The sequence below is a fragment of the Ambystoma mexicanum genome, chromosome 4q, assembly GCF_040938575.1.
Source record: "Ambystoma mexicanum isolate Mex_15411 chromosome 4q, UKY_AmexF1_1, whole genome shotgun sequence".
NCBI classification, from domain to species: domain Eukaryota; kingdom Metazoa; phylum Chordata; class Amphibia; order Caudata; family Ambystomatidae; genus Ambystoma; species Ambystoma mexicanum.
The window spans coordinates 56,540,002-56,561,131 of NC_090928.1; the positions used below are offsets into that span (position 1 = coordinate 56,540,002).

Sequence of the window (21,130 nt, forward strand, 5' to 3'; positions counted from 1 at the left end):
CCTTACCTCCAGGTTTTAATATATCTCAGAAATCTATTTTTATGAGTTCACAGGAAAACACTTCCTATTTTAAAGATCTAGGTTTTTCTGAGAAAATGGTATCTCTTAAATTAAGGTGTTTGTGATGTGGAAGTTTTGAACAGCATGAATATGAATGTAGACCTGAGCGTCCATATAGTGTTTTAAAAGATGAGTGGGAAGAAGAAAATCAAGTAGTCTGTGAAGAAAGCATATAATCTTAGCCTCTCTACTTCCGGCGCTGGACAGTGACGCCTGCACATGACGTCGCCCTTCCGCCTGGGGCTGAGAAGGTGCCTCCCACTACGGGTGTCCCTTCCCCTATGGCCTGCCTCCCAAACCGCAGTCCAGGAAAGGTTGCCCGGGGTGCTTTCAAAACCAGTCACTGAGCATTTTTGGTTGGTAGCCTTCATGTGGTGTTCAGGTATGATTGTGTATGGTTTGGTTTTATGTTGGTGTTGTGAAACGTGTGCACGGTTTGTGGTGCGCTAGAGGTATGGTTGCGTTTAGTACATAATTTGAAGGTGTAAATTGCAGAATGGGGAGTTTTTAGTATGGTTAGTTAGTAGCAATACATTTCCTACACCCCCCAAACTATCTATTTAGGTGCGACTCATTTATTCCCCCCAAACCAGGGCTTTAAATGGGAGCAGGCAGAGCCTGGGAAGGCTGTGAAAATTGTGCTTGAGACAGGGCCCTGCAGTCCTACCTCTCTGCATCTCTAATGAAAGAGGTGTCTGGTGGTGGGGTCGGCAACACAATCAAGAGGGAGGCTTTTTTGTAAAGCCGAAAGCTGTCGCGTGCAAGCGAGAACTTCAGGCTTTACCACCAAAAACAGCCTAGCTTTTCATTGCATCCCCCTATTGGCGATGCAGGGATCATCTCCCTCGCTGAGAGAGGGGTGCATGACAGGGGGTCAGCGTAGCAATTAAAAGTCAAGGAAACACCTACCTTATCCGAATGGTAATTACGGCCCCTGCCCTTTTGCAAGATCGAGCCAGGGCTCTTACAGGGACGTGGTCCAACAGGCAGCATTCAGGTGAGGTCCCAGAGCCGGAGGCCCATCTCAACTGAAAAGGTTGAAAGGCCCCAACACATCTGACATACCAGTAAACATTTGAAAACACCAGACAGAGTTTGCATTGGTACATACCTACATTTGTTGTTTCACATTGGCGGTTCAAATTGTAAGCGACAGATATTTAAAAAGAAAAAGAACGGTTGAATATCAACATTTCAAGCTGAAAATCGTGAACGCACATGAACCATGAGTCCTACAATAGTTTCTAAGGAGGCGCGTGGCCACGCCTTCTGTGGTCGCTTTCAAAGTCTGATCTTAGAAGGGGCGGGGTTGGTAGATGCTAATGAGCGAAGTTGCCAGGCGAGGCAGGAACTTGCGCTCCTCGCTCTTTCCTAGTCACAAAATTATGCCTCTTGCACCATGAGTTGGCTGTCGAGCTCCTCAGAGGTTGTCCTCACCGCCTACCACGCCAGCAACAAGCAGGCCACCGCGGGAAATAATGTCAGGAAGGATGCGCAGGCTTCGCCAGGAAGGTAAGGGGTGGAGCGCCTTCTGGTGCTCGTGACCCTGCTCTCCGGGGAAGCAGCCCTCGGGGAGCTGCTTCCACCTGTTACAGCTGGCGCGCTCGTTAGAGCCTCGCGGGTGGGGCTGCGTTGTTATTGTGTAGCGGGTCACATGGCCAAAGTCTAATGCAATTTACATTATTGACCGTGAGGGCAGCGCACAGTGCGCTGACATGAATATTGCAGCAGGTGTTTGTGAAAACCCTCTATAGCGATCCAATTCGCAGTTTTTTTGGTTTGTGTGTTGTTTGTTTAATTGTAGTTACAATATGCACAATAGAGGAACAAACAAAAGATCTAATCAACTGACGCACGTTTGCGTTGTTTGTTAATTGTGTGTTGAGGCATGGCAATTTTGTTCCGTTGTCACTTTTGTTGTTGAAAGCGCAACATATTTAAGGCTTTGTGGAATGAACTGAGTACCTGCTTTACTGTGGCGTGCTACATCGCAAGGTAGCCGCACTCGTTATTTTTTTGGAGTGGGCTGTAGCGGAAGGCGCAATCCTGATGTCGCCTTTGAGACGGGGACCTTTCCGAATACTGCAAACTGGACGGTCCTCGATATCCGCTGCTGGAGGCCTTGGCAGAAACGTTGCTCTGTGAGACTAGCGTATAGTTCTAACAGAGATGGTAACATACAGCGAACTTGTCACGGTGCGAAACAGTAATTACTTGAAGGAAGTAGACCACATAATCTGTACTGCTTTCGTATTGGTTCTCGGTACGTTATCACTGTCCGGAACCAGGGGTGTTGCTAGTCTGGAAAATATCAGGGGCTAAGCTAATGTCGGGACTGGTGGGATTCGGGGCTAGCTATAGCCTTTTGGTTGTAGCCCCTGAGCTTCTATCCTGCCTACACCCAAAAGACCCTGGCCTATAGCCCCCCAGCAATGCCTGTCTGGAACCGTCTCCAGTGTAGACTGTCTGAAGGTCGTTAACTGTTAAATAGTCCCATGTCAGGAGACCTGCATTTGATAGTCTAGAATGCTCAGTATGCTGCATTTTCTGTGTTTGTTTTTTAAATGTATTCTCTTCCCTTCTGATCAGCGGCCTACAAGTCCCAGCTTGCAAGGCGGTGTTTCCCATGAAAACGAGATGTGCATGAAGTTCACCCTCATTCCGGGGGCAGAGAGTTTCATTCCTCTTGATAGTGTTCTGCATAGTTGTCTTTCTACATACCATGCAGGACTATTACTACCAGAGTTTTGCAGACCATAACGTCTAGTGTATACCTGTGTATCTTGTGTAGAAAGGTGGTAATAAGCTTGAAGATGTTGCGCGGTCTTATGTTTCAGCGTTAGTTTCTATGTTGGGCAAATGGGCAGCTTTGCTTTTCATTAATAATGAAGATTACCAAGGCGATTAGCGTGGGTAGTCTTGATTCTATTAAAGACACAAAGGCGAGCATTATGCTTAACTCTTTTATCGCCACTTTCCAGCAGCCACATTTTTAAAACTCTAAACTTCAAAATATAACACTTTATGTTTTTACAAACACAACACCAAAAATAGAAAGAAAACAGTCCACTTATGATCAGATCCGCTCCGAACTACAAGTCCCCACAATCCTTTCATGTCCTTGTAGTCCTGACCTCCACTACAGCACCAATCCAAGGCTGTCCCAGTCCATGCCTCACTTCCTGTCCCAAACTCCTTCCTCTTTCTTTGCTGCTTCCTGAGATAAGTCATGTTTTCTTAGTGTTCCTAATGTTACGTGATGGTATGATGAAGTATTTGAGTGTGAGCTGGGTAGTGTAGTTCATTGGAGCCCCCAACGAGAGCTAAGTTGTTTACCTTTCAGCCTGGTTAATCTGCGTTGCTCCGAGATTCAGGGAGTTCGGTGGAAGCTGGGGAGAACTGGAGCCACGAGTTATCTTGCTCGCCACAGGTGACTGGCACTCCCCGCATAGTTTTCTGAAGTAGTTTTTGAAGCTAGGGAGCCCGAGGACCGCTTGCGCAGCCTTAGAGATAAGCACCTGTGTCTTGCGTAGCAGTCAGGTGACTGGCGCGTCATTGCGCATGCGCGGATCGCCTTTTACGGAGCAATTTTGGCGCCGCAGGGGTTGTAAAGTCCCTGCTGTCTACAGAGCTTCCACATTTTAAGAAATTGACAAGTGTGTGCAGCGAGCTCTCGCCCTGACTGCCCTCTGCAAGGCATTGGCATGTGGCACAGTGAAAGAACTAAAAATATAGCATATAATAGAAGTTATACTGTGATAAAGGGACCAAAGAGAAGAAAAAAAGAAAGATATATTGGGAGTGAAATAAGAGAGCAGGTCCCCATAATTATGGAGGAAGCCAGCTCTACTCCAGATTACAGTGAGGAGTGGTGGGAGGCGGACAAGGTCTTGTCTCTAAGTTTTGAGAGGGTCCTCCGAGATTTGCTGGCAGTAGCGGTTTCTCAGGGGGTTAAGCCCATCCAGGAGCGCCTACAGGTACTGGAGTCCCTCCTCTCGACCACGGTCTCTAAGCGGAAAGCTAGAGCGCTCAGCCCTGGAGAGGACACATCTCGAGGCCCGCCGGAGAAGCGGGTGGCTGCATGTAAGGGGCGTACAAGACCCGGAAGAGCCCCCACTCTTCTACCCCCCCAGGTCAGATGTCAGGGGTGCAGTCAAAGTCCTGGGAGGTTGCCGACCAATTTGACAAGCTAAAAGCAGCTTTTCTGGGGAAGACGGTGGTGCCAAACCTCGGACCTCCTGCCCCAGGGGTGTTAAACACAGGGGAGGCCGAAGAAGGACGAGGATCCTGGCAAGAAGAGGAGGAAGGGGCCAAAGAAGGTCTCGGAGAGGAGGACAAGGTGGACAGCGAGGGCAGAGTGTGCCAAGACACGAAAGAAGAGGTGGATGACTTGTTTGACCCGGCTAGCATAAGACATCCGAGGTCCTCTGACTGGTTAAATTCCCCCAGGGTGGCCCAGTATATGGCAGCGAGGATTCGCAATCCCCTGGAGAGAGAGATACGCTTCTGTATGAAGGCGGAGTGCCCGAGGCCTGAGCTTCCGATTGAAGTCATGGAAACACCTGAGCTGGATGCTAAGATTGTCACCTTTGTGACTAAAGTGACGAAGGATGTGAGACGAGGTGTCGATCGAGCCTGGAATTCCTGCCAGGACAAAGTATTGGATGTGGCTGGTCACCTCGCCAAGATTATGGACCTGGCCGAGAGGGCCAGGGACACAGGAGTACCGATGGACCTACGTACGCTCGCCAGCTGGGCGCAGAGGGCGGTCTGTTTCCTAGGAAACGCCAGCTGTGCCCTCTCAGCGGAGAGGCGAAGGAGCTTGTTGCTCAAGATTGACAGCAAGTTAGGCGTTTGTTAAGGAAATGTCCTGCTTCGTAGGGACATACACGGCGCTAGAGAAAGCGCAATCCTCCATCTGCAAGATCTTTCCGGGGTGAGTTTTTGCCGGGACCGGCCGCAAAAGGGGTCGCGTAGCCGGTCGTTCCTTTACAAGACGGCCCCAAGGTCCCAGGTCACAGTACTGTGAGAGCAGACATCACGACGCCTTCTTCCCCACCAGAGGGAGAAGTTTTCGTGGGAGAAGAGGCAGAGGAAACTTCAGGCAACAGTCCTGCCAGAGGTAAGCTCACAAATGGAGGGTTACCCCAAAGTTGGGGGACGCACATCGTTGTGTATAGACAAGTGGCACGCAATATCAGGCAATGCTTGGGTTTTGCAAGCCGTAGTGGGGCTAGGACTGGAGTTTGAGTGTTCCGTATCAGGACAGGTTCCCACACAGGAGGAGTATGTCCGAGGAGGAGGAGTTGTTACTCAAGAGAGCTGTGTGCGCTAGTAGAGAAAGGAGCAATAGAGTAATGTTCAGACAAGTGTGTCAGCTTTTACAGCAACATGTTCCTAGTTCACAGGAAAGGGAAGTCAAGGCCGGTGATAAACTTGAAGGAGCTGAACGGGTGGCTGGTTTGCAGGCATTTCAAGATGGAGGGGATCCATCTTCTGAGAGATTTACTTCGCAGAGGAGACTGGTTAGCGAGACTAGATCTGAAGTATGCCTCCGTCACCATCCCCATAGAGCAAGGATTCAGGGATTATCTCAGAAGCTAAGCTGGTGCTTCGTATGTCTCCCCTTTGGACTAGCCTCGGCACCCTGGGCTTTCACAAAGGTAATGAAGCCGGTTGCAGAAGCTATCGGGAGCAGAGGTATCAGAATAATTGTTTACTTGGACGATATCTTGATACTGGCCCAGAGCAAAGGGATTCTGAGGAGCAGGTAAGCTGGGCCAGCAACCTGCTGTCTTCTCTAGGATTTTTGAATAATCGGGAAAAATCTGAGCTTGATCCGAGACAGAGGATGGAGTTCCTGTGATTTGTAGTAGACACCAGGAAGGCCACATTAGAGCTGCCCCATCAGAAAATGAGAAGTATAAAGGAGGAGTTGAGGATAGCAATGGCGAAGAAGTTTATTTCGTTGCAGAGTTTGGCTTGCATAGTAGGGCTTCTGGCATCCTCTATTCAAGCGACTTTTCCGGGCCTCTACACTACAGAGGGCTCCAGAGGTTGAAAATCAAGCACCTGCGAGTGGGTGTAAAAAATAAGTTTTTGAAAATGTGGCTGCTGGGAAGTGGCTATAAACGAGTTAAGCATAATGCTCGCCTTAGGTCTTGTCATAGAGTAATGATCTCATCTTAATAAAAGTATGGCCGTGTGCTTCTAGGCCCATATATTACGCGATGGGCCCTCTGGCGATTAAATTATTCATTATTTCCGCCTCTTGGACCACCACCATAACATGCATGCACAACAGTTCCCGAAGGTAGTGTTCCTCGGTTCGCTGACATTCAATAGTTGCTGTGCGCACTCGCCTTGCTACAGTTCTTAACCCCCCAATACACCCCTGCACTGCCCGGGTCTCGTTTGTGCAATAGAAAAAAATCCTTGAAATTTAGAAACTCCTGGTCAGATTGTATAACACTACAGATAAGGAGTGTTTTCAATATTCCTTTACATACAACTGTATTTTTGCTACGCCTGTTGGTAGGAAATATCTCATTGATATATGCTACAATTGCTGTCACTAAATCACTCATGGACCCACTGCAAGAGAAATTTGAAAAATAACTTTCAGAATATTTTGACGCATTTTGGAATATTTTGACGTATTCTAGTATTGTATTTGTCCATTGTATTTCCAAATACGTTCTTTAAAAATGTTCACGTTTGAGTCGCAGAATTTTTTTTTTTTTTGTAAACTCGCAATGAAATATTTTAGTTTTGTGTGCATCCATCCAAAAGCTGGCCCATCAAAGCAGATTTTCAAAAAATGCAGAACCATCTCTTTCGTTTTAGTTGACAAGTTGTTTGATTGTGGGACCGCAGTACAAGATGCGGTTTAATTCTGCAGTTTGTGATTTTTTTTTAAAAACATTTTTTTTTTTGCCTTAAGCTAATTGGAATGACCTCTGTGCAGCAGACCTGGTAGTTAAGCAACGGTTGCTTGCCCTCTTTTTTGGAGTTCCTGTTTGGGCTTTACAACGCCTCCCATGCCAGTGCCTTTGTTGCACTGGCTTCTGGCCTCGATAGCTGTCGGAGGAAAAGTGACTGTGTGTCTCGTAAATTCTGAATCGCTGTTGTGTTCAGTTGATACAGATGTTTTCCTGCTATGACGCACTCCAGCATGAAATGTGTGGGTTGAGTGCAGTATTGACACTCAGGCAAGCTAGTACTTCTTTAAGAATAAGGCACATATTCTTGAAAAACTAAGTGCAATAGCTCTTCTCTCCCTCTTGCATGCCAAATATCACATTCTGTAGACGGACTGAGTATAAAGCACCCATTTACAATACACTTGTGTAAAATCCTAATTTAGGATTGTATCACAATAAAGTAAATATATACAATATACTCTGCTTCTAATCGGAGTAGGTGGGTGGTCTCACCGCAGCACCTCAAGGCCTCACGTTTTTGATTGTTGTACATTTTAGTCTGTTGTGATCAGAAATAATTTCTAACTAGCTATTCGTTTGCATCCATACATTAAATTAAGATTCATTTGTTTCCCAGTGAATGAGCACCCATTGGTACTGTGGCCCCTTTGCTTTTATCAAATGTCTTACAAGTCTTGACTAAGCAGCCAAAATTTGATGTATATCCTGATTCTTTCAGTGGTCCCAATAGTGGAAAGTGGGTGGAGCATACTCTTAAAGGTATCAAGTAAGTTAGAACTTGAGACCGGTTTGAAGTTCACCTGAATTGAATTTCTGATATGGTGTACACAACCATCCCAGTCCTGATGAGCTGGCACCTCTTCTAAAACATAACATAATGGGCATAATTGATATTTACCTTATTTGGTGTTTTTTTTTTTTTAACTGGTAATTCCCTTGAGGTTGGTGGCCTGAGGGCTTTCTTGTACTAATATTCTAAAAGGGCTACACAGTAGACCTACAACATTACCAGTTACCAGCCCTTCCAACTTCACAAGGCAAAATCATTGCCTCATTGGCACATACAAATATTAACTGGGTCGAGAAGTAAAACATCCTCTTCGTGTTCAAGACTGTTTAGAATAGAAATGGGACCTCTTACTGCGTTATCCATGGTCTCCTAATAAATGATGCAATGATTCTTGGTTGGACCTCAATGAATTTAAAATGTCTGTAATATATGGCAGCTTTCGGCCAGTTAAATTGAAACTTACTCTGGAGCTTATTAGCATCTCAGTGTGGGGGAAAGGGAGTGGGCTGAATACCATCTGTTAAATGCATTTATCTCCCTTTGAACACCCTTGTGGGAATAAGATTAGATCCACAGGGATGATATATCCATCGTATAAAAACTGAGTGGGGTTTAAAACTGGGTGGGGATTTTCTCACCCCTTTTATTTCCCAACTGTATGGCGAATCTCGGTGTAACCCTGAAGGAGCTTTGTGAACTTTCTCTCAAGTTAGCAAATACCATGTTGTGGGGGCTGGATTTAGTGGACCGTGTTGTCATTGTAAGATTGGCCTTCAAAGATCAATGACACAATACATACTCAATTGCTAATAACCTGGAAATATACCAAAAAAAGAACAATCTCTGCCCTCCCCAATATACTGTGTACCAAAGCAATTTAACTTGATGATCGACAGTTAATACCAGCATTTTCCTTTACGAAATTAGAGCCTAGTTTTAGAAGAAGTGTTTGCCAAAATGTACACCAGTTAAGCATTTTCATGCAGAGTTGGGATGGTTGGCATTGGAGACTACAGCACGAATTAAGGGGTTACATTCTTTAATAAAGATTAATCGTGTGCTCCGCCGTGAAAGAACACCAATCTGTGAGGGCAGATTAACCTGATCATTTATTTATGGTGGTAATTCTGCCTCTCGGAGCTCTAACTTTTGAAAATGCGCCATCCATACAGAAACGTATAGTGTAAACCTGTAACTCTGCTGTGGCTGTCTGATACCTGTTTGCCAGCATGGCAGTTTCAGAGTAACCTATGCATTCTTGCCAAAAGTCTGATGGAAGCCGAAGTTCCAACAGCCATGGGCCAACCATGGCCAACCCTGATGATAAATTATAGAATGATGTGCTCCAAAGCCCCGGTGGCAGGTTGTAATCTAAATGTGAACCATGTCTAGTTTTGACTTCGTGGTTTCTAGAAATCTACAATTATGCTGACAACAATCTTTTTGTTGTCCATTTTATTGGCTGCTAGTGGGTCATCTGACTGGCCCTTTGTATCAGCTGTTTGGGAACTGTGTTGCACCCAAAAAAACATTTGGGCCCAGCACATTTGACTGGTTCAAACCATTTTTTAAGTCCTCTATGAAGCAGAATATTTAAGTCTAGGAATCCAAACATTAATGCCTGTCTTCAATATCTCAAGACATCTTTATAAAACGCATTATTCTTGACAGCCGAACTTATTTTTTACCAAGTAGAGGTAGGCAAATGTGGAGCTCGCAAATCCTTTAAAATCACTGGGCCTTAACAGAAAACATTGTTGGTCTCGGAGTGATTTAATTTGCAGTGTGAGCTAATAAAGACTCACTCATAATTCACTTCAGTAGAATATTGACAAAGCGAACAATTGTGGTTTGTGGCTAGTGAACATGTTTTTATTTGTGGCGACCTATTCCCTGTACAAATAAATTCTGTCATTTCGCTATGTGCGAGTCACATTGAAGATCTTAGTTTTATGGTTGCTGATTAGTTGACAGGATTTCACTTAATTTAAAATGGATGAAGACACATTTACCATCATTGTTTATTGAAAAGATGCTGTTTGCTCTAGCTATACTTTCCATTGAGAGGAAAATGAACGAAAAATGGATTATAGAACAATAAACACTATGCCGATGTAAACTAGTCGCGTTTGCTTTAGAGTTAATAATCTTCGTGAGATAAGTGAAATCTTGGTTGAATTTTTGCTGTCTATATGATACTCTTGTACTATAATTGCAAGTTAAAACCGGCTTTTCTTTATATTGCAATGGTCTTATAATGTTAGGTCGATTTGTGTTAAGGGGGTACATTCTGATGTTTAGCCCTAAGCACAATGCTGTTTAGAAACCGGGAAAGAGAATACACAGAGTGAGGGAGAGGGGAAAGTGTTCTGTTAACGCATGAAGTCTTATGGTCAGCTTTTTGATACCAATGTTTTTTTTTCTGTTGGAAAAAAAATGGCAGCTCTGATTAAATTCAACATGCGACAATTTTTAATTGCTTTTCTCATCCAAAAGTATCCTTAATGTGCGCTCTGCTTGGGCTCGTCTCCACCGTGAGGCGCCATGCCATGCCCATCAAGGCAGATCCTTGCTCTGAACCTGACACTCCCACTCTGCTCGAGGCCCATCCTTGTGCAAGGCCTAACTTTGCACCTCACTAGGTTAAAATATGGCAAACTTGAGTATTTTGGCTTAATTTCCACAGGATAGTGTTTTAAATGTGACATGTTCTTAATCTTGCCTGGAAGATGTAGCTGCTCCTGTCCTTCCCCAGTACCAAGTAGGTGGTGTTCTTCGAAGATCCCATATTATCCCACAAGGGTAGCCTGGTGTGGATCTCTTTCCATATTCAATAACTAATTTCTTTGATTTTTGGCACATGAACTCTGTCCATGCCACACCTGCCCTGGGCTCCGAGGTGTGTGTATATTTTTGGGAGGTTAAGGCCCATTAAAATCTACTGAGGAGTTTGGGGCTTGTGTCAACTGACTCCACAGTGGGTGACACCAGCGAAAGGTGTGGGAGTTGAGGGCTATGACTGGGAATCTAGGCTTGTATGCCCCAAACCCTCCCAGATATGTGGGGAAATGGTGTTTTTTTATGGTATTTTATGTTGGACCAGTAGGATTAAACCAAAAATGTGTTTAATGCATCTACCTGCATGCTTAGATATTACTGTTTAAATACTATGTGCTTTATTTGAATGCATGTTTATGTTGCATGCCATTTAAGAGGCACCTTTTTTAGTTTAGAGTAACTTGAGAACAGTGTACAACATTGCTCTCAAATTCGACATTCCAGAACCTAGAGGAATACTTGTAATCTCAGGCATCGTCCTCCTTTGCTCAGCGTTTATAAGCTTCGCTGATATGTAAGTACTATACTATTCATGCAGATTTTATTCAACTAGTGTCAAAAGCGTGTTGTGCTTTTTCTTACTGAACTTGATACAATTTGCTCTAAGACTGTTTTATTTGATTCCATGAGTGATATCACTTCCTGTTATGGCATGTGGGTTACAGGTCGCTTGGCATCACTTCCTGTGATGTCAGTGGGTGCTAGACATGACTCTTGTTACACTTGCCATTTTGGTGAATTCACATCACTTCCCTGGGCCCCACCAGAATATTAAAAAAATTGGCACCCATGGGTGAGATCACACCTTTATTTGGTTCTTCTTTGGACTTCAGATCTCAATTGGAATTCCATTGAGGGATGCTGGGTACAGTCTGCCCCAAGTCCTCTTGCCTAAAGGTAAAGATTTCGAAGAAAGGAGGAAACCGTTTTCCCTCAATCTCAGAAGAATATTTGGGGTGAACGGCTAATGGGACAAGGCTAATTTGCAGCTGAGACCACTGTCACCCAGTGATCACTGACCCTGACGGTGACAGTCCCTGCTAGTGTTCTGACAAGCTAGTGCTGAACATATCTTGCCCTGGAACGGGCCCCTCAGCAACCAGATGTCCAGGAACTGCTCTTGACAGATTTCCAGCTTTGAGCAGACCGCATTATGTCTGTCTTGTTTAGAGTTTCCTTTGACATGCTACACTTTTTGAGCTGCTTTAAACGGTTGGTTGTTCTGCCTCAACACAGACTTTACCTATGGAAGTAATTCTCTTGGCCTTCTCAAATACTGATTTGGCCCAGTGGAAGCAAATGACCTGCTTGTCTCAATCCATTCCTGGCTTAACCCTAGTGACATTTAAGATGCCACTCCTTGTCTCCTTAAAGAACACCTTAATTGAAATTTACTTTTCTGCTGAAAATATGGCCAATCTCCCCTGCCCTCAGACCCTGAGTGCCTCTACTTAAAGGGGTGGGTTATTGGTATTTTTATTAGTTTTCATTGGTCGCCTACTTTGAAAAAACCTTGAATATATATTTTACTTTCAAACCATATTACTATTGTTTGAACTGCTGCTGCGCTAGCTCACACCCCTTTGAAAAGTGTGCAGCCTGCCCACTGTCCAGGCAAATTGGAGGCAAAGGCAATCTAACATTAATAATGTACCGGTTTCGCCTTTGTAATTGATGATCATAGCAGGTTTAGTAGCAGTGTCTCTGAGCAGGAGTTTTCACACACAACTTCTACTGGACTCATAATATCATCACAGCCTCTGAAAACATTTGTTATACTGGATTTAAGAGTAGGTGGTGTGGACAAACTGGTGACTGAACCGATTTGCAGACTGGAAAGGCTGCAGAACCTTCTGGGCCCCATCTGCAGCAGGTTTTTTCATTTTCACTGGTGCCCCCTGATCTCCCAGACGGCCTCTGCTTCCGTTTTCCTTCCTAGTCCATTTTCTTCCACCCCCCCCCCCTTCCCTGATTAGTCAATCTGGGCTCTTAGCCCACCTCCCAGGGCCGTCCTCTGCCCGTGCAGCCCCTGCGGCTAAGGACCCAAAGGCAAAGGGTGGCTCAAACGGGGGCAGCTCCAACTGTCTGCAGGGGAACCCAGTGGGCAGCCGTATACCAGCAGCTACTACCAAGGTAGGTGTGGCCTTGGTGGGGAGTGGAGCAATCACTCTACTCCGAAGTCTGACCACTCTTATCTACCTTCTGAACCAGTCTGCGCCACAACATTGAAGTAATGTTAGTACTCCATTGATTCACCTCTATAAAGTGCCCCAGTAGTACAGTCATTTATTTACCTGTGCCGCACACTTTGAATCTGTTCTTGTCTGATTCTCATCTAGAAAGTGCCCACTGAGAGCTTTCAGTGATCTATTTACCTGCACCGCACATAGAACGTGTTCATGTTAGCTTGATTCACTTCTAGAAGGTGCCCACCGAGTACTGTAATTTATTTGACAGTGCCGCACACGTAGAAACCGTTCCTGTTAACTTGATTCTCATCTAGAAGGCGCCGCCCCATTTCTGTGACTTACTTATGTGCGCTGATCACACTTGCAAACTGTTTGCGCTGCATTGATGCACATCTAGAAGGGGCCCGCTGTAATATTTCTGTGGGTCGGTTGCCTCTTCCTTAGATGTCAATGAATGTAACAGAACGATTTCTAAAGTGCAACTGTGACTTAGAAATAGTTCTTGTTAGACTGACTCAGACCTAGAAAATTGCATCGATCTTCACTTGGAAAGTGCCCACTGAGATAGTACTGTGATTCACTTGCCTGCGCCACACACCTGGAATTGCTCTTGCTGGTCTGATTCACTTGTGGAAGATGCCCACCGAGATAGCTTTATTTGTTTACATGTGCCAACCACCTAGAATTTGTTCTTGTTTGATTCATATCCAAAGGATGCCCACTGTGATAGTACTGTGATTTTGTTTTAATTTATTTTGCTATTATTTTTTTTTTCATACTTATTTTATATTCAAATGTATAAAAATCTGTTTTGTTGGTCTGTTTGCTTATGTTTTGTAAAGACTCATTGAGTCATAAACAAATTAAAAAAAAAGTACTGTGATTTACCTGCCTGTGCCGCTTACATAGAATTTCTTGTTACATTGCTCCAAATATTCAACCTCCCATATCCCTATGCTTGCGCTCTACTCTACACCAACACACGATTAGAGTACAGCTATACCCCTTGATCAAGTTCGGCCCAGCTGCTCACATACAAACATTACCCCATCAACACCTCTAATTCTAATAAAACGCAGCTACATTCCATGACAAACTGGCCTAGATGCACACATAAGCGTCCTACACAGGCCTAACACAGCCAGAACCCAGTCTAGGAGTCCACCCTCCAGTCTACACACATTCAACTGATATCCTGTCCACCACACCTAATGCTAGGATGCAGCTACCATCAATCAATTACATCAGCTGCACAAACATCCGGTGCACCCTATCTTACTCTCTCAGCTGACCTGGACTACGGTCCCAGAGGGCGTTCAAACTACCAGCACTTTTGAGCCCATACCAGTGCTATATAAATGCCAAATAACATCGCATAACTATTGAAATGACTTTCGAAGTCTAATGGGCCGAAAGATGTCAGTGATGGTGGATTTACCATCACTGATCAGTGTCTTTTTAAAAAGAGAGAATCATCCTGGTCTTGGCTGAAGAATTTGAGGAAGTTGATAAAGGAATATGTAAAGTTACTCCCTGACGTTAGAGATCGAGCGATTTATAAGGTCTTATCAAATGAACACAAACCATATTCAAATGCAGGTTTAATATTTTACACCATGCAAATATATGAATCATGAAACAAAATAGGTGAGGCTGATGGGAATTGTACATCCTTTGACAATAATGGCCGAAGGGAAACATTAAAACATCTCAGAATTGATTGTGCAGCAGTAATATGGGAAAATTCAGTGTTCAGTGCTCCAGATGTTTTGGAAGTCTTGACTCCTTTCTTTTTAAAGTTGGGAGTAACACGATTTTTTTAGGGATTTAACATGCAAGTCCAATTCCTAATGGGAGTATTTTAGAAGTGTGTAAAAATGTTTTAACTGGACAATGGCCATGTTTTTCTGACGATTATTTCTTTGCACCTAGTTATTCATGCACATTAAAAGATGCAGGTTTATTTCTTCCATTCAGGCAGTTAACAATAGTAGTTTCTTCCTGTGCTACTACTGATCTAACCATATCACTTGTGCTGTGTGGGTGAAAGTAGGGGGGTGGGGGAACCCGGTTTTACATTCCTGGTTCCTATTTCTTTGGGGTGGGAGGGGGAGTAATTTTACTCCCTAGGTTTATAGTTTCGGAGTATTTGCCGATTTTTAGAGTAAAAGTGGCCAATCTACCCCTTATCTGTAGGGCTGGGAACATGTATCCAAATATTCGTACTATAGAACGGATTGGGTGTTGTATTGCAGGGAGGTAGTTATAAATGTTGGCTATTACTAACTTTGTAGACTCATTTTGTATCAGTAAGAATTTGCATACAGGTAATTGTAACTGAATGGTAATTTGTGAATTACAAGTTGTAAGGTTCAGTAGTATGGTATGAAGCAGCCAGCAGAGGGGAGAACAGCGAAGTGGGACCTCTGCTAGCATGGCGACAAATGATAGCCACTCTGTTGGGATCCTCCCATGTCAATGCCAGTGAATATGACCCATCCGAGAATGCCGAAGGGGATGAACCCCAAGAGAAGCGAAACCCGGAAAACTGAAGTGTAAGCTCGAGTTTAAAAGGGGGACGGGGGGAGACAGTAAATATAGGATATGCAAATGCACACTAAGAAGCTTGTAACCCAAAAAATGTCAGGTGTGATGGTTATGTTTTGTTTGTTGAAAAAATAAATAAAAAGTTATTTAAAAAAAATAAAATAAAGCATTCCTCAGGCTGCAATTCCCAGCCGGAAGCTTTGGGTGAGACGTTTGTCTTCACAATACTTCACGTCAGTGCATACTTTGGCAGATTAATTCTTCACATGAGCAGTGGGAGTAAAGGGTAAGGGCGCAAACATTGTATAGTGCAGGGAACTGTAAACGTGTGCCCTGAAACTTAGCTTCACGCCTAATCGCTTTCCATGTTAATGCTGTCAGCATTTGTTTGCAAGGATTTTCATATGCTTGAAACTATGTACAATTTGCCAACATTTCTTCAGTCTTGGTTGTGAAATATTTTTCCACTTTACAACAGTGTCTTTAATTGAAAGCTTGTTTCCGAAACTGGTTGAAAATAAACTGCTTTTGTAAAAAAAAAAAAAAAAAAAAAAAAAAAATATATATATATATATATATATATATATATATACTTTAAAAATGGTATAGCTAAATTATGTTCTATTTTTATGCTACATTTTAGATGTATTTTTGAATGAGTAATTTTCTAATATTATACATACTTATGTATCAACAGTTTGCTTTTAATCTGGCATAGTGCACAAGCCATGTTAAAAGAATTTGACGGAGGACAGTTAAGCAGGTTATTTATTTTTCGATTGGCAATGCTGGAAATCTGCCCTAATGGAGAAGCCTTCAGTCTTGAAGCCCAGAATAGTACTTTAGTTCCATGGTGTACTGACGTGCATTTACGGATTTCGTGTGAAAGATGCAAGTGTGTGCTTTATAAATCTTTTTGTCCTGTGTTGTGCGCGCAATTTCAGTTGAGAGGAGTCATGTCATTTGTTTGGATACACAAAGTCAACTTTAAGGCCTATTTGGATCCACTCCACCTCCTATCCATATACGAATTATAATATTTTATACCTTTCAAATTTAAGGATCCCAGCATCTACATTAAACTACATTATTAGTTTTCTTTAGGTCTGTGCAGTAAGGGCTTCAGCTCTCTTCCTGAGCTTTTATGCCATCTGGCGTGTGATTTACGGTCGAAGCTGCTCTTGTTTTTAATTACTTCATTGCATCATGTGTATATACTCTCTGATCAGCTGGATTGTCTAATTGGAGCTTGGGTATGGCAAGGTGTGCATCCTCAAGCTGATGTGTGCCTCAGGAAAAGGAGTTGAATATACATAGAGCCAAACAATTAAATGATGGGGGGAGCAAATGGATGGAATGTAGGATTTTGTTTTTATTCATGAAGACGCAGTAATTAATTTCCAGTTGCTATAGGTGTTGCACAGGACCATGACTTTATATTTACAATTTAGATGTTAACTCAAAATAGGTCTGTGACCTGCTTTGGAAGGCCTGGTATGCAGAAGTGGGCCACAAGGTTTTTCTAGGGCATTTTGAAGATGAAACCATAATGGCCGAAGGAGCACTTGTTACGGAAATCGAGGAATGGGTTGAAAAGAGTTTAGCCAAAATGGAGACTGGTGACTCAATGGGTGCAGCAGTAAATGAAGTTGGGAGACGGATGAATGTGATCTATATTCTCCACACTATATTGAATCCTAACTTTTACATACCACATTATTCTCTTCTATCTTTATGTAGAGTTCTGTACTACCTGCCAATACTTGTGACACTACTGTATAGACTGAGAATGAGGAAGGCTGAACAGTAAGTCTAACATAGTTGATCTAAGTTAAGTGTTTGCAAATCCAGCATTGGCCACTTCCAACAATCTAGAAGTAAAGCTGATACTATGAAAATGCCTTCATGCATCCGTTACTGTAGAAAATGCAGCAGAACATACTCTTTATACTACCAGACTTGCCACATTTGGAAGCCACCCATTCGGTTTGCATTTGCCACTTCCATTGAGAAAGAATTCCAGCTCAAACTGCTCATTTCTGTTTCTAATCTTCTAGAAGTGTACATAAGGGGCCACCATAAGTGGAACTGTGTGCCCGAGCAAATCAATTCAACAAATGCCCTGCTTGGTGGTTTGATCTCATAAATCGCGTTTCAGGACTATCTATGGTGAGGTGTGTTTTTATTATTTTTTTATTTTTTTTTTAACTTTAAAAATACCACCAGTAATTTAAAAACACTTCTGCATTATTCTTTACTGATTGCAAACCTTACATCTGTATTTAGTTAACATTGTGCTTGGATGTGGGAAAATACCTATTTGTATTCCTGCCTATTCTGACTTTAAGGCAAAAATAAAATTGGCACAGAATTCGTTTTGTTATCAAAGGTTTTATTATATAGCTGCAACTATTTCCACAGTCGTGCACATTTGCCATGGGAACCACCTGCCCTCTGCCTGCTCTTCCCTCATTCAAAGTAGAGCCTTTATACATTTCACAGCTAGTGTAGTCTTACAAAAGGTCTTTAGCCATGGCACAATTTGCACTCCGGTCAGGGCACCCACCTACACTCGCATCTGTTCCTAGGCTATGCAACATACTAAAACCTTTATTTAATTTGCACAGTCACAGTACATTACTTTGTACATCATAACACTTGATCATTGGTACATCTCTAAATCATTACAGTTACATTACACATTTCCTCTTGTTCTGCTTCACTTTGCCTTTTGTCTAAGTATTGCCTGAATTCACCCCATAAATCTTTGGGGCAACTTGATAGTGCCAGGAGGCCAGCGTATACCTCTTCATTGTCATTTGCCCAGATCATATCTCTTACCTAGTCTGCCACCACTGGTGGTGCCTTGTTTTTCTAGCGCATCAGTATCACTCTCTTAGCCAGTAAAAATCTCAAATTAAGAAATCTGCGTTGTATAGGGTTTGTTCTGGTCACAATACCCAGCACGCATGATCCCGGATCCCTTTGTATTTGATGCTCAGACGTTGTGTCTAGTTCGTCACAGATATTAGACCAATAGTCTGTAAGTTTTGTGCATAACCATATCATGAAAAATGCCTGCCTCCTCACTCCCACATCTGGGACATGTCCCGGATATAGTGTTATAAATGCTTTGGATTCTAGCGGGGGTGAAGTGTACCCTGTTGAGTATTTTATAGTGAATCAGGCAGTAAATGGAGTTGCATGATAGGTTCTTTGTCAACCCGCATAGTTGACCAGTGCGTGTCTGTGAATGTGGTTTATAGGTCCTGTTCCTATTCCCTCTCCCCACCCCCCTCCCCTAATGTTCGTGGTTTGGGGTGCTCTGTTGGACAGGGAGATTTTTTAGTATGGAGGCAGATTTCTTTGTAGCATTGGGGGTGATTACATATCCTAGACAAGGGTTTATTGCGGGTTCTGCAGGGAAGCCCTCCCACACATTGGTCATTGCGGAGCGTAGCCTAAAATATTGCAGTTTTTGGAGTAGATTATCGCCAATTATTGGTTTAATTGCGTCTCAACCAATGAATTGTCTCAACGAAGACATCACCAATGCGGTGTATGCCTCTTACTCTCCAGTGCGTGGACAATGTCATATCTTGGGTTTGGCGGCGAGGTAGGGAGCATCCCATATTGGCATACTGAGGTGGTATAATACTGTGCCTTGGAGTTACCTGCCAATCTGTCCCATGCTCTACATGTCACCTGTGTGTGATCCAATGAATTGTCACTTATTTGTTTCCTCGCCGCCAGTTTGTGTAGCCTTGTGGGTTCTTTCCCATGCATTTCAATTGTTGCATGCAGGGCTTTTGGGCCTCCCTCCACCCAGAATGTAGCATAATGATTTTGCGCTGTGAGGAAGTAAAGTTCAAAGTCTGGGGCAACCAATCCACCCCTCTCGTATGGGTCAGTAAGACGTTTCCAGCTAATTCTTGATTGTCGGACGAGCATGCTCCCTGAAGTTTAGTTCCCGGCCACATTGGTATCGTATAGATAAAACAGCTTTGGGAGAATGATCATTTTGGCCAATGCCAGGCGACCCATCCACGAGATCGGGAGATGTACCCAGCGGGTGAGTTTGGTGCAGAGAGCCTCCACAAGTTTCCCATAATTAAGGGAACGGGTTAGTTGTGTCGTCCGTGCTATATATACTCCCAAATACCTCACACTCTGGTGTGCCCATTTGAGTCCTAGCAAGTTGGTGGGGCATGCTGTCCCATTCGTTAATGGAAAAACCTCAGATTTAGCAGTGTTCAATTTCAAACCAGAATATTCCCCGAATTCCCTCACTGTCCTCTCAACTTTCGCCATATATCTTTCCGGGTTTCTGATGTATAACATAATATCATCGCGTATAGGGTGATTGGCTCTATTTTGCCAGCCAATGGTATCCCCGCTCTGGCGTACTTTGCCCTTTAATACATTCGCCAATGGTTCAATCACTAGAGCAAATAATGGAGACAGCGGGCAGCCCTGTCTTGTACACCTGGCCAGGTCTAGAATTGACAACATACCATTTACGCATACCCTCGCACAAGGTTATGCTTCGAGTATAAGGATCCATTTAACTAAATTTGGGCTGAATCCTCAGTTCTCAAGGACCCTTAATAAAAACGCCCAATATACAGCGTCAAAGCACTTTTGCATATCTAAGGCCTCTTCGGTGCCTCTGGGAATTTTCGCCATTTATATTATAGCAGCAACCGATGTTGTTTGCTGTGGACCTGCCGGCCCAAAACCAGCCCGGTCTTCAGGCACCACGTGTGGCATTAAAGGATTGAGTTGTGTGGGCAGTATTTTTGTGAATATTTTCGCATCTGTATTTATTATGGAGAGAGGGCAGTAACGACCACAATCTTCTGGTTGTTTCCTGGGTTTGAGCAGTAGGGTTATCACCACCTCGCAAGCAGATTCTGTCTATTTCCCCAGCTGCAGTGCCTCCATCCACACCGTGAGAAGGCGAGGTGCTACAATTTCAACAAATTCTTTATAAAATTCCACCCCTAGTCCATCACTAACCGGGGCTTTCCCGCTCGGCAGGGCTTTTATGGCCTCTACTATTTCACTCAATGATGGGGGAATATCTAGGGCTTCTCTGGTGTCTTCAGACAAGAGTTGTGGGTATCATTGATAAATACTTGTCTATTTCTTTGTCTGTAGCTGTGCTTTGGGGTGAGTACAGTTTAGCATAACAGTCGAAGACCTTACTAACGTCCTCTTGACACATCACTACAACACTGTCCGGTCCTATTATACACAGTATATTCATGGTTCCCCTTTCACGCCGTACCAGTCGCACCAGTAGCTTGCATGGCCTTTGTTGCTCGCCAGATCTCCGTGCTGCTGCTGGTCTATCAAAATAGCGTATTTCAAGGTCCGCTGTGGCACGGAAATCATTTAGATGTGTTTTGATATCATTCGCTATTTGTGCCGACGGGGTGGCCGCATACTGCCTCTGGAGCGTGGCTATCTCTCCCTCCTTCCTCTCGAGTTCCTTTTCATATGTCCTTGAGTACCCCTAGTTCAGTGGACATGGCCACGCCTCTTATGTACACCTTAAATGCCTGCCATGATTCCGCTTGTGTGGTGACTGACCCTTCATTGAGTTCATGATAGTCATGGATGTGTTGTGCCAAGCCAGTTTTATATGCGGAGTCCGCTAGTGCCGCCGCTTTGAGTCGGGGGATAGTCAATGTTGGAATTATCGGGGAGTGGTCAGATAAGGTTCTAGGGAGAAGTGCAACCTTCAATGTCCAGCCTAA

General features: G+C 43.8%; 1 protein-coding gene across 1 annotated transcript in view; it reads left to right on the forward strand.

The window, feature by feature from the left end:
* The first annotated feature begins 1,371 nt into the window (after positions 1 to 1,371).
* ARHGAP18 (Rho GTPase activating protein 18) overlaps positions 1,372 to 21,130 on the forward strand; it is a 928,328-nt gene continuing 908,569 nt past the window's right edge. Inside the window, exon 1 of the mRNA XM_069607469.1 lies at positions 1,372 to 1,572. Coding sequence (XP_069463570.1) covers positions 1,460 to 1,572 — 113 coding nt within the window. The 5' untranslated portion in view covers positions 1,372 to 1,459. The remainder of the gene's footprint in view (positions 1,573 to 21,130) is intronic.